This window comes from Vanessa cardui, chromosome 21 (assembly GCF_905220365.1).
Source record: "Vanessa cardui chromosome 21, ilVanCard2.1, whole genome shotgun sequence".
Taxonomy (NCBI): Eukaryota; Metazoa; Arthropoda; class Insecta; order Lepidoptera; family Nymphalidae; genus Vanessa; species Vanessa cardui.
The window spans coordinates 12,401,982-12,415,599 of NC_061143.1; the positions used below are offsets into that span (position 1 = coordinate 12,401,982).

Below are 13,618 nucleotides of genomic sequence, written 5' to 3' on the forward strand. Positions count from 1 at the left end.
ATACTATCAGATTGCGAATGGGGGAAGATAGACTGCGCCTGTGATTAGTGCTCCATTTTGCAACAATATGTTCAAAGATTGTCCAATGACTGCATTTCGGTCAGGAGCTTATTATGTTTAAAATTCACAAAAAACAAAATATAGAAGACGAGTTAACTTTTTTTATAAGAGTAGTTTATTACAACAAACATTTTAACAGGTATTGATAAGATATTATAATATTGTAAATGATTAAAGTATTATAGCATTTTTTCGAACCAGTTCGAAATAAGTTATTGCTTTTTCTAGAATAATTATAAAAATAGCGTCTATGTTGTAATGTGTATTGGAAATTACAATAACTGATTAGATATTATCATAACCGCCTACGTGCATTTGCTCATTAATTTCTGAATTGATGATTGCAGTTCTAGGTACATGAATATGTTAATTGAAAATGATTTAAAAGACTAAATAGCTAAGTATAACATGCCACTATTGCCTTTCCAGAATGTTTATAATTAATCTGCTTTGGTAATATGTAATTGAATCATGGGAGTCGATATTAAAAATGTTTTTGTATTAAAAATGTAATTAATTACAACTCATCAATAATGTCGAGAAATTATTATTTATTAATAAACATACATGTAAACAATCATAATTATTTATTCATTAGTGCAAGTTTAATTGGATTACAGTCTTAAATATATAGTAATCGCAAAATAACTTATTCAAATATTTTCATTTAAGATTATTCCAAGTTAATATTTTTATAAGTAAATGCTTATTTGCCCTACAAAAAAACTTTGTTAAAATAATTAAATATATTGAAATAATTACGCTTAAGAACGATCCCTCGAAATCTCGCTCGGATTCCACACATTAGATACGGCACTTATGTAAAAACGAACACTACACTGATTAAACTAATTTCAAAGACACATAATTATTCATCGAATCTTGCGTCACAAAACATAGCAACACATTAACACAAAAAGTTCGCGCTCAAATATACATGAATTTAATCAATCCGTGGCGCGTTTGGGCAAAGGTACGTGCATACTGGCGCAGCGCTCGCGTGCAGGCTCTACACTTGTGGGTCAACGCCTACAGCCTACACTGAGATCACAGCTCTTTCGTACATAATTTACACTTACGTGTAATGCAACCAGCGATCTAGCATAACTAGCTGCGCATATTGAGGGTCATATTATGACGAGCATATTTCATACAACGCTGACTATTGTGCGTCTAATTCAATGTCCTATTTTCTCTCAATTTACTTTGTTAATGATCTACTTAATTTTCTACTAAGCGTATTTGCTTGTGCATTCTTAGGTATTTACAATATAGGCAATCGATCGTAGTTAAAACCATTTAAATAATATTTTATAAGAGGTAAGTATTACAACTGTCACAATATGCTACTAGATTTGCAACTGTTAAAATATTGATTAAAGTGATTATTTGCCGTATAATTCTGAGGTAAACCTTGTAACAAAGACTTAATTAAAGCGATAACAGACCGTAGGTAACTCACAGTCGGGCAAACGCCTCCACTTCTCTCAACACGTTGGAGCCTATACCGAGACGCTGCGGCGTGTGCTAATCATTCATTTGATTCGAGAGGTGTCGTATAACTGCTTCCTCTTCTTTGCGGAACAAAACATTACTCGTGAATCATGATACACGTGTGGCAGAAGTTCATCCGATAAGTGGAGGATGCGATATTTCCTTTTACCGCCGAGCTAAGAGGCGATAAGCTCATTTCAAAACAAGGGAGCTTGCAACGTTTTGAACTCGCCCTGGACATTTAAACTTTACACGTTTTAACCAAAGGGCCGTTTCAACTGACTCATTCGTGGTAACCATGTTCGGTTAACATTTCAATGTGCTAAACTTTAATTGTCTATATTCTATTAGTTAACGTCAGTAATCCAGCCCCTCGCCATTAGTCTATAGTACAGGACTAGATCGTAGGTCGAGGTAAAGATATCTAGCCGAATTTCATTGCATATTCATTTACATATTCGTAAAAATTATTCTATTCACTGAAAATTATGTTTCTTGCGAGACTATTTTTGTTATTATTAAAAGAGAATTTAAATGGTGGAAAAAATAATTTCAATTTATTATAAAATAATCTTGTTCACAAAATGTATAAAAAATTCAAATTATTTGAAGTATGTAGAGTATTATAGCAGAACAATGAATAGAATATAACACAAGTTTCATTAAATACAATTACAATAATTTCATTACAGCGCCATCTGTCGACGGAGCATCAGTTACAGGGCGTCGTTCTCGTCCGTTCCATTCGACCCCGCAGGCATGAAGTCGAAGAGTACAGCCTTCTTGTCGTACCCGCATCGGAATAGGTTCCATGCAAGGTCCTCTGGATTCTCACCGGGTTGATAAGCACAATTTTCCAAGACCTGACAACAGAATATTAGCCCATCATTTCTAAATAACTTCCAGATCTATACTTTAGGAGCTTTTATTTTGAACTAATATTATAAATGTGAAAGCAAATCTGCTTGCCTGTCGATAGACAGAGCGACAGATATGTCGCTCTATCGCTACCAAACCGCTGAACTGAATTTGATGAAATTTAGTATGAAGCAAATTTGAAGTCTAAGAAAGGACATAGGCTACTTTTTCATAACACATGACAACCAATCCCGTAAAACGCAAGCGAAGCCTCACAAAATAAATTAGAGATGTACCATTTTCCTAAAATTACAATTAAACGACGACTAACATCAGAGCGGTGTTACCTTGGTGACGTTCTTGCCGTCGAGGCGAGTACCCATCTTCCCCAGCACGGCGGCCTTCTGCAGCTTGCCGTCCTTGCTGATTATTTTGCACTTGAGCAGTACGCAGTACACGTGGCGCTTCAGGCGCGGGTCATCCACCAGCTTGCCGCCGAGCATGCTCTCGATCAGCTGCGGCTCCACCTGCGACTGCGCGCGGCAGGCGTCGGAGTGCGCGCGGAACATTGCCCGTTCGTCTTTACCGAGCAACTGTCAATGTGTTCTTGTATATAACTGATACAATGATTGCATATGTTTAGCTCACTGAGTCGAGATGGCCCAGTGGTTAGAACGCGTGCATCTTAACCGATGATTGCGGGTTCAATCCCAGGCAAGCGCCGCTGATTCAAGTGCTTAATTTGTCTTTATAATTCATCTTGTGTTCAGCGGTGAAGGAAAACATCGTGGGGAAACCTGCATGTGACAAATTTCATAGAAATTCTGCCACGTGTGTATTCCACCAACCCGCATTGGAACAGCGTGGTGGAATATGTTCCAAACCTCCTTAAAGGGAGAGGAGGCCTTTAGCCCAGCAGGGGGAATTCACAGGCTGTTCATGATATGTTTAGCTCAGGTCCGTATTTAAGGGGACAGAAAGGACTGGGGGTCCTAGAGCAACAGAGATATGGATACGACAATCATCATGTTAGATGCGCACTTCGGAAAATCAACTTATTAAATGTTTGTAATAATATTATATTTTTTGATTATTTCCTTCTTTAATGCGAAAGAGCAAATGATCGACCTGATGATAAATGATGACATTTAACTATATATAGAAAAATTATTATGGGGCAGTGGTTATGCAATGAATACTTGGGAACTATGAGGTTATGTGTCTTGTACCTGTTGTTGCACTGGCTCTCTCATCCTTAAAACCGGAACACAACAACACTATATATAATATACTAGTGTGAGGAAACGAGCTTGCACAAACCCTACCACCAAGTAATAATAAAAGTTATTTCGATCCACATACTACTCGAAAGTTATACCAAATAGTTATAGAAACGTTAGGTTTTGTTTATTCCACAACAAAACGTGTTTATAAACCTTATAAATACCTTAAACAAAACCACAATGACGTGCCGAAAAATGACATAACAATACAGGTAGGATTTACCAAAATAGAAAGTCTAATGAAAAAATAGGAGAAAATTTAAGTACTTCTACTACTCGCCGGTTTTTTAATTAATTAAAATAAAAATATTAATTTTATAAATTACCTACCTGTTTCCCGATTCGGGCAATAAAAACAATGAAAGACTTTTTTGAAGTATCTTATTCCGATTTTTAAATAAGTAGAAGTAACGTCGCGGTATACGTACCATACAGTTTTTACAGTTAGCTGTTATCTGAAAAAGATACAAGCAATTCATGAGACATGCCACGAAAATAATTTGTAGAAAATAATCATCGAAAAGTTTACCTGATGGACTCCAGAAAACATGGCGAATAAAAAAATGAACATCATGTTTCCTCCTTGTAGCAGGAACAGCGACACGAGACGCAACACAGGAACCAGCGGCAGCCCGAGCAACGCTTGCAGTGGTACTCGCGCGTCCAGCTGCGCTCCTCCGCCTTTAAGTGCTTGCCCATCCTCGCTGGCCGACGACGCGCTACTATCGTAATCAATGCGATAAACAGTCGAGTTTATAATTTTCACTATCTGAAAGACATTGAAGTCGCAATTAATAACTATATACGCGTGGTTTCCAGCAAACAAATGCATAGAAATAACATTAGTTTTGTCCAGGAGATCATAGAGTGTCGAAAGTTACACCTACGTTATTTATTACCGAATACAGGTTTGGAAAACTACGGTTCCAATTATCTCGCAGCGCGTAACCAAGTTATTTTATGAACTACCTATAATCTCTAAAACGAATAATATTATCAACGGGACAGCCATACTTCACTTTAAAATCCATACAGGAGACACGCTTAGCAAAATCTTTAAGCCTGTTTAAATTGCTTAGAAATTGTGTACAACAGAATTGAAAACACTAATTGGTAACGTTTAATTCTAAAGTTGTATGTTGAATGCGATAGGTTTTACAATTTAAAAAAACAACAATACATAGACGAATAATGCTGTGGGCATTAATAGCAAACTGTTTGAAAATATAGTTATATGTATATAGTTATGGCACAAACATGTGAATTCGTTTGGATATTGGCATACAGTGTATTCATAATTAAATACAGATTTATCGTGAGACCCGTAGTAGAGTCATTTTAGTATAAAATAATGGACAATACAATGTTTAGTAAACAGTCGTCGGACGCGCCAGTACAACAACGCCACTTACTCACCGAATATTTCCTCTTTATGTATTTGTTTGTGGCTCTTTTATGTAAATAAAGTACATATTATACGCCGGGCAAATAAATTATGTGAAGAAACTTCGAGAGAGAGTATTAGCACATTTTGGAACATCTTGGTCTGGAAACAAACGAAAAAAAATCCAATTGAATTAAATAAAGTTTAAAATAGACACGCATTACCCATCAAACTGCACTGTTATGGCAATTCTAAGAGGGTTTGAGCTAACTCAATCAAAGCTACATATGTGTGTTAAAATACCATCTGATACAGAAGGGTTTTCAAAAAAACTTTTCGTTTAACCCCCGAATATGTGATTTGATGTTTTATAAGCCAACTTTAGTAAGTTACGTCTTGGTAACGTTTGCTGTTTTATCAATCTATTTATCCGAAAGTATCTGTAAATAATATAATTAATATTAAGTAAATTGTTAACATGTCTCCGTCCTCTGTGTGTAGCCTGTGCATGCAGACACTGGATGGTGGGCGCGGTGTTCGCGCCGGGCACGCGCGCTGCAACACGCACGGCGCCGCGCCCAGCGCCAGCATCGTCGTCACCATCACCTGCACCAGCATCGTGGACGCTGCCGGGAACGGCATAGTGATCATAATTAAATATGATTTGAAAGAAACGAAAAGAAAACAGAAAAGAATGGAGTAGCTTATATTATTTGAGTTTAAAGAAACTATTTACAGCTTGGGAATATTCTCGACAGAACGCTACTAAACGTTTCTTCAAACTCAAAAAATATAAGCTACTCCATGCTGTTCTTTTCGTACATTAAGGGAAACTCAATGTTTATCCGATCGATTTGAAACTGTACAATATCTGTTGGCCCCTACGTGGCGGTATCTTCCGTGGTTCCATCAGCACACAGGAATTGACGCGCAAGTCCTACTCACCGGTCAACTGTTTAAATAATTCTAACTAGGTGCTGCAACGTATGCCGCGCAATTGAAAACTGATTTCCCAGGACTTTAAAACGTGGAGATCCGATGAGAGCTCGAAAAGTGAAGTGAAAAAAAAAATTATCAATTTTCACTAAGTGGCATAAAATTAATACTAGCCCTGTGTATATTGCATGTAATGTAAAACTCGCAGGTTTTAAACATAATCTTAGTTAACGTCTTAAATCGTATGCAGAAAAAGAATGACAAACGCGAAGCATTGCACCGAATATAACAAAATACTATAAAAATATGAAACTAATTTTTACCTTTACAGTATTACTTATCAAACTGAAACTTTTGGAGTAATTTAAACTCACTATAGCTATTGATATGAAGTTGATTATCGAGCCACAACATGATGCACGACAAAATTTAAACCGAAACGAATGCAAATTAAATAATTGCCAAACTGTCAAACTGTTTTATTTTCGATAACTTAGAATACTCTTCGTTCACCAAAGAGACTATATTTATTATTATTTATTTGCCTTAATGACGTAATGCATCATCACGACCCCGGATTTTCAGCAAGTTAAAGGCGAGTAAAGGCAGCTGTAGCGATCTCTTCCAGGCCTTCGTTGTGACAAAACCTTATGAATAAGAATGTAAGAAACAGGATCGTGTAGGTTGAGACTATTTTAAATAACATAGTCTTAAGTCATAGGATTTATCAATTTCAGAGGATTGATCAATGTTCTAAAGAGTATTTTAATGGCCGCCAAATGTTTATTTATATATATAGCTAGTCGTGTGAATTACCCATCGGTAACATCTCAGGAATATTTGAACTTACCTTAAATATTAATTATTGGGTAGCCTGCTCTGTGCCTTTTATAGAGATTAGTTCCACAGGACCAAGTTGAGATTAAAAATACCATTTAACTTACTCTACATCTCTTTATGAGTAGGGCCTATAGCTCTTATTCCATATTTTAAACCGTATAAGACGTCATTTCTTCACCCGGTCTGTAAAAATCTCTAAAATTTGATTTCTTCACTTAGTTGTTTAGCAAGCCAATTTTTAGCCCAAGAAAATATCAACGTCAAAAGCTTCAGAAAAATTACCCATAAGAACTATTGGCTCAATATGACGGTCGGAGAGGCCGCTGCCCTGAAGAACACCAAAAGGAAAAATTTTGGTCGACATTATTATGTGGACCAATTTCTTAAAATACCAAGTAGGGTTGTTCGAATTCCAGTCATTAACATTTTGCATAGCTGATGGTGAATAAAGACTGTGTCACGTGTATATTTAAGATCAAAAAGGCATTTCATCATCGGAATCATCTGTTAACTGATCTACAAACAGTGTCACACTTACGGTCATTTTGATTTATGCGAATTACGGTCAATTTCGGAGGACGGAGATTTGGTAAAAATAAAATTCTATAAGGAAAATTGCTCTACGCAACTTTCATCTTAAATAAGGTAAGTAAGTCGTGCTTATTTAGTTCTTGTTTTGTTTTCTACGTGGTTTCCATCGCCAACAATCACCAGTAATCTCAAGAATATAAACTGTTTTTTTTCTAAAATATTAGTATTTAGGTATCTCCTCCTCCTTTGCAAAATTTTAGGTCGGTAACTTAAAAACAATGAAAAATCACCGACCTCATCACATTAATAATGAAGTTCTTAATAACAAATGGGATTAATTAAAAACAAAGGTAATGTTATAAATATTTATTCCACATATTCCCAAATATGTACAAACTCTACTTCATAATATAACAGCTACGAGACGCATTCGAGTATAACGTTACAAAATCGACGTACAATCTACATGTTCATTTTAAAGCGTTCTCCCATTCTCCGATGGTCTGGTACTGACCGCAGGGCACTTACGCCATCACTTACATGAACGATATATATACAAGTTTACCCTCTCTAATATAATTGTATATAATCCTCCACCGGCTGTCATGGTATGGACATATCATAGGAGGAATAAAAACCCAACATGGTTTTCATTAGGAAGGTCTTGAGCATGGATGTTAATGAATATAGAGGTGGTAGGGGACGACCAAAGACAAGATGGATGGATTGTGTGAAAGAATATATATATAGATATGGTTAGAAATAATGTTACTTGTGAGATGACGTCCGACAGAGAGAGGTATGGAGGGAGAAGACATGCTGTGCCGACTCCAAATAAAATTGGGAATTGGGCAGGAGGATAAAGTTATGTAACCCTGTTTCATCTGTAATGTGATTATTGCCATAATACATATGTAACTAGTGATATAATTTTTAATTGGTAATTTATGATATTAGTAAACGAACACTTTATAAGCACCGAAACACAGAAGTTTAACTATTACTTATTAATTCCGGACTGCTTTGGAGAATGAATTGACCGAAACTTTACAATTTACATCGCAAACCTTCAGTATCGAAATTTAAGGCCATTAATTTAATAAGTGAATAAATATGAATAAGATAAGCTTGAGTTACAGAATGAAAAAGCACAGATCTAAAGTTCGAATCGTCACACAACATCACAGACAAAGTAGAGATAGTACCGCGTCGTATCGGAAAATGCAAAAATACATTAATGTCACATAAATATCTACAAATATTCCTATCTTAGGTAACCAGAAGTACAGTAATTATCGTCGTCGTTTACTAACAATAAATAAATCCTCCGCTAACTAAAATAAACATGTATAAGAAAAATATTTTCACTCATATAAATTTCAAGTAATTATAAATTAGTTATATTTCGTGCGCTTGTAGGGAGTATAAATCATCATTATGCAATTTCTATTCGTATTTCAATACTGCGACAGCGCCAGATTTAAACTTCACTATGTACAAAATCTGACATCAGTAAATCGAGTCTATGTTTATTGTTTTAAAATAAGTTTACGAAAACACTTATTCTTGACAATATATCTACAAATATAAGTGGTACCACCGAGTCAGTCTAGTCACCATATATCAGTAAGATCGAGACATGTCGATACAGTCGCTAAGCTCACAGCTTGGTCTACAACACTTGGAGTCTATTTGATGGCGGCCGGCTTCCGCTTCCGGCAGTAGATCCGCAGGAACACGGCCGCGAACACCAGTACCACGCCCACGCAGCCCTGCGCCGAGATGGAGTGCCCGTACACCGCGCACGAGATCAGGATCGACACCGCCTGCAAGCGCCACGCAAATCCGGCTCGAAGGACCAAATATGAACATGAGCATTTTTTAATTTCGGCACTTTCAAGAAGAGCTGAGATGGCCTAGTGGTTAGAACGCGTGCATCTTAACCGATGATTGCGGGTTCAAACCCAGGCAAGCACCACTATATATATGTGCTTAATTGTGTTTATAATTCATCTCGTGCTCGGCGGTGAAGGAAAACATCGTGAGGAAACCTGCATGTGTCTAATTTCATCGAAATTCTGTCACATGTGCATTCCACCACTCGCATTGGAACAGCGTGGTGGATGTTCCAATCTCTCTCCTTAATGGAAGAGGAGGCCTTATCTCAGCAGTGGGAAATTTACAGGCTGTTACTTTACTTTTCTTTACTTTTTACTTTCAAGAACATCTCCATACATATGATAACCTGACCTGTCTGAGCGTCATGATGATGGTGAAGAGCACCGGGCCGAAGCGCGCGATGGTGCGGTAGATGAGCAGCTGCCCCATCGCCGAGCTCGCCGACAGCAGCAGGCAGTCCGACACGAACATCGGATGCTGCGCAGACGGCGGGCTCTCTCAAGCATATTTACGATGCTTGGGATAAGTCACAGAATGCTATCGGAGTATTCAGTGATTTATCTAAAGCATTTGATTGTGTAGAACACGAGACGCTTCTTTATAAGCTCAAATATTACGGTGTCTAAGGTAAGGCTCTTGATCTCATTGCTTCATACTTAAGTCAAAGAAGTCGGCATGTTTTCATTAAATGGAATAAATTCTTCTGGATCTATGTTAAAATGGGTGTTCTTCAAGGTTCAATTTTGGGTCCCTTTCTATTTCTAATATATATAAATGATCTTATTTCTATCTTAAAGGTATTTGGGATATTAGTATTGTTTGCTGACGATACTTCACTGATTTTTAAGGTCGACAAGAAAAAAACTGACTATGACGATGTGAACGGTGCATTATCACAGATACACGATTGCTTTAAAGTAAATAATTTGGTTTTGAATGCTCAAAAAAACAAAATGTGTAGTTTTTACTATGTTCAATTTTAGATAGCAAAATTATAATATATCTTTAGACGGTAGCCGATGTTGATGTAGCGGACACAAGGGTCCTAGCGCGCACTGACCGTGAGCAGCGCGGCGGCGGGCGGCGGGCGCTGCAGCAGCGCGGCGGCGGTGAGCGCGCACGAGCACAGGTTGACGGCGCACAGCATCTGCAGCGGGCGCAGCGCGTGGCGCCGGAACAGCGCGCCCTGCCACGACGACGTGAAGCTGTCGCACGCCATGTACAGCGCCAGCAGCGCCGCGCCCGCCGCGCCCGCCGCGCCCGCGCCCGCGCCCGCGCCCGCCCCCGCCCCCGCGCCGCCCGCCACGAACAGCGCCATGCCCGCCGAGATCAGCACCGCCGTGCCGTACTCGTAGCCCTCGTACTTGTTGCGCGAGATCAGCTTGCCCATCAGCATCACCGGGATCACCTTGCACGACTTCGACAGCACCTGCCGTTGGTTGACATGTTTCATTGACAAACATTCAGAGTGTAGTTGTGAACGAGTCGGTTGTCTATATTAACCACCCAACATTATTTTTCAACCAACTTCAAAAAGGAAGAGGTTATCAATTCGTCTGTATTTTTTTTTTTTTTTTTTGACACCGGCTCCAAATATAACAATAATTATAACTACATGATATAATCGTTAATCGACTTTTAAGTAGTCTATTATTTTTATTACTTTTTCGTGCATATTCATTTGTTTTAAAATAGTGTTTTGCTTGAAGTCGGTTTTTCTTTTTGTTAAAATTTTTATTTATAATAGTAGTTGTTTACTAACCTGCGTCGGAAAGCTGACATATTTAAGTGCCTCGTACTGACACCAGGCACTGATGATGTTGGTGAGTGAGCAGTAAGAGAACTTGTAGAGCGGGGCCGCTATCACCTGCTGGCCTGTACTCAGAAGCCTCCCTAGTGCTATTAGAAAGCCTAGAAGTCGATTGATGAATACTAAAAACTGGGAGTCATTGAATTTTTGATGTGATCCATCCGGCATTACGTAGTTCTGTTGAATTAGCAAAAGAACAAATGTCTATTAATACAAGGAGCTTCAATTTAGGCCTCAATACATCATATATGGATCCCCAAACTGGATTAGACATAAGAGAAGGATCTATTATCTCTATACAATTTAGTATCAGCTTAAACAAAAAACATTGTTCTTTTAGACATTCTTCATTGATCCAAAAAGATAAATTATTATGGGTGGACTTTAATTAAGGCTCTGGCATTAAATATTAAGGTATTTATTTGGCTTAATTTTTTTACATTGTTGGATATTACTTCACATTTTCAAGCATAAATATTTGTTTATATCAGCCATTGAACAAAACTAAATCTACTATATTCTTGTTGTTGTGATTACTAACCTGTGTCATGATCTTCTCCTGTAGCAGTCCCCACACAAGATATGCACCCATGAGGCCAGTGAAGCAAAAGGCCAGTTCCAATCCTTCATGTTTAGGGTTTTCCTCCACTTTCACAGGTTTTAGCGTCTCAGGGATATGGTCATGATCAGAGAAGCAAGCATACAGGATTCGAGAGATCCATGAGTTATTAGCTGTAAGAATTAATGGTTGGCTTAAATTATCTATCAGATATTATGTCAAAATAATTTTACTGGTATCTTTGAGTATGATTTAAATGTGGTGAGTTCCAAAGATATAACTAAACTTCAATGTTAAAATGTATTTGTAAATATATGAGAAATATTACATAATACTAAATAACTGAACTGCATATTCCTCAATACACAGTTAGAGTAAGTACGGAGATACAAACATTCTTTTGAAAACTTCTATGGCATATTGATTATAGTACAAAATAGTGTTTATTTTAGAAACCAATGACCATTTACATTAACTAAAATAGAAAACATTAATACAACTTAGCTAAACAACAAAAATGAACTTAAAAAAATAATAAATTACATTTACTAATTAGAGATTTACTAATAGATGATTAGTTGTAGTTTGTAATCAATAGATTATATTTTTGTCACAAATCTATCTTTTCTTATCTACTCAATAAATAAATAAAATAAAAATTTATTATATATACTGTGTTGATATCGCACTTATGTAATAAGCTGTCAGTAAAATATGACTATGTTGATACTCACGAATTTTGTCAAAGTATTTTGTCTTCTCGAGATATTTGTATAAAACATAACACGGCAACAGGATGGTGGAATAGCCCACCAGATTTAGCAATAGCCTGAAAACCCTGGAATAAAGAAAGAGTTTTTAATACATTTTTTTGTAACAAGATATCAATTTCAATATTATTTTAACATTATCAACGTAATCAGCCTAAGATTTAATACATGATTAATTTAGCAGAAGTGCTTAATTTTATTACATATTACAGATTATTGATAACTAAATTTTAAATGACTTTGTATGGCAGAGCAGATTTAATGAGTAAATTCTTGCTTATTTTTATTCGAAAATTTAAAAAATAATAACTATATCAACTTACCATGAGTATTCTGAGTCTGTAAGTGTGCCTGTTTGCTCATAAGCGTACAGTAGTTCTCGGTATAGACGGCCAAAAAGCCATGTTGCTAGCACACATAACACTAGAACTATCCTAGAAGACACATACAGGGGCATTTTAATTATATACTTTCTACAATGATTGATAGACAATTTGGTAAAAATATTTTTTTACATATGAAATGTACTGCAAGTCATTATAACAAGACTGTAAAAAAGTAAATTGTTACTATAGTTCACTAGTGTGATAAATTAATTCAGTAAAGTCTATGTAATATATTTTAAAAATGCTATGTTTGCAATTAGTAAATGTATGTTACGTACCCAATAATGAGCTTGGAGCGCATCATAGTTTAAGTTTTTAAATTCATTCAGATGTATAATAATACTGATTGATATGTTGTATAAATGCACAAATATATTAACTTATATTCGAAAAAATCATGTTTATTAAACCGATAACAGGTTCCTGGTATTGGCGAGCGTCACATGTTTAAATGTCAAAACTATTTTGACAAATATTAGTTCAGACATCAAATGTTACAAAACCAAATATACAACAGTTGCCAACTTAAAAAATATTTATGTGGGTTAACAATGATTTTAAATTGTTCTTTTTACATGTATAATATTATCGAATTACTTAACTTTATACAATAAAGTTAGAAGCAAAAGAGGTTAACCTTTTCTTCTCAGGTATATATAGTACAAATCTTTTTTGTACTTAAATTATATATTTGTTCATGTTGGAGTGAACTGCTTTAGTTTTTGTCATTAATGTTATAACATAAATATAAATAATAAAATAATAAATGCTTTCTCAATGATGTCAATAAAATATCTTTCGTGTAGTT

At 36.3% G+C, this 13,618-nt stretch overlaps 3 protein-coding genes across 3 annotated transcripts in view; all 3 read right to left on the reverse strand.

The window, feature by feature from the left end:
• LOC124538873 overlaps window positions 1-1,206 on the reverse strand; it is a 31,897-nt gene extending 30,691 nt beyond the window's left edge. The window contains exon 1 of the mRNA XM_047116115.1: window positions 823-1,206. Within this exon, the coding sequence (XP_046972071.1) occupies window positions 823-865 (43 nt within the window). The 5' untranslated portion in view covers window positions 866-1,206. The remainder of the gene's footprint in view (window positions 1-822) is intronic.
• Window positions 1,207-2,089: 883 nt separating this feature from the next.
• On the reverse strand, window positions 2,090-6,477 carry LOC124538874 (B1 protein-like). Its single transcript, XM_047116117.1, has 7 exons — window positions 6,339-6,477; window positions 5,558-5,705; window positions 5,108-5,241; window positions 4,225-4,464; window positions 4,124-4,150; window positions 2,760-3,005; window positions 2,090-2,417 (listed from the first exon to the last, which is right to left on the reverse strand). The coding sequence occupies exons 4-7, from the start codon at window positions 4,267-4,269 to the stop codon at window positions 2,271-2,273; spliced, it is 465 nt and encodes a 154-aa protein (XP_046972073.1). The 5' UTR covers window positions 4,270-4,464; window positions 5,108-5,241; window positions 5,558-5,705; window positions 6,339-6,477; the 3' UTR covers window positions 2,090-2,270.
• Window positions 6,478-7,737: 1,260 nt separating this feature from the next.
• On the reverse strand, window positions 7,738-13,281 carry LOC124538850 (adenosine 3'-phospho 5'-phosphosulfate transporter 1). The gene is made up of 8 exons (XM_047116082.1): window positions 13,089-13,281; window positions 12,748-12,858; window positions 12,389-12,492; window positions 11,637-11,827; window positions 11,048-11,272; window positions 10,346-10,714; window positions 9,637-9,762; window positions 7,738-9,212 (listed from the first exon to the last, which is right to left on the reverse strand). The coding sequence occupies exons 1-8, from the start codon at window positions 13,112-13,114 to the stop codon at window positions 9,075-9,077; spliced, it is 1,290 nt and encodes a 429-aa protein (XP_046972038.1). The 5' UTR covers window positions 13,115-13,281; the 3' UTR covers window positions 7,738-9,074.
• Window positions 13,282-13,618: the final 337 nt, after the last annotated feature.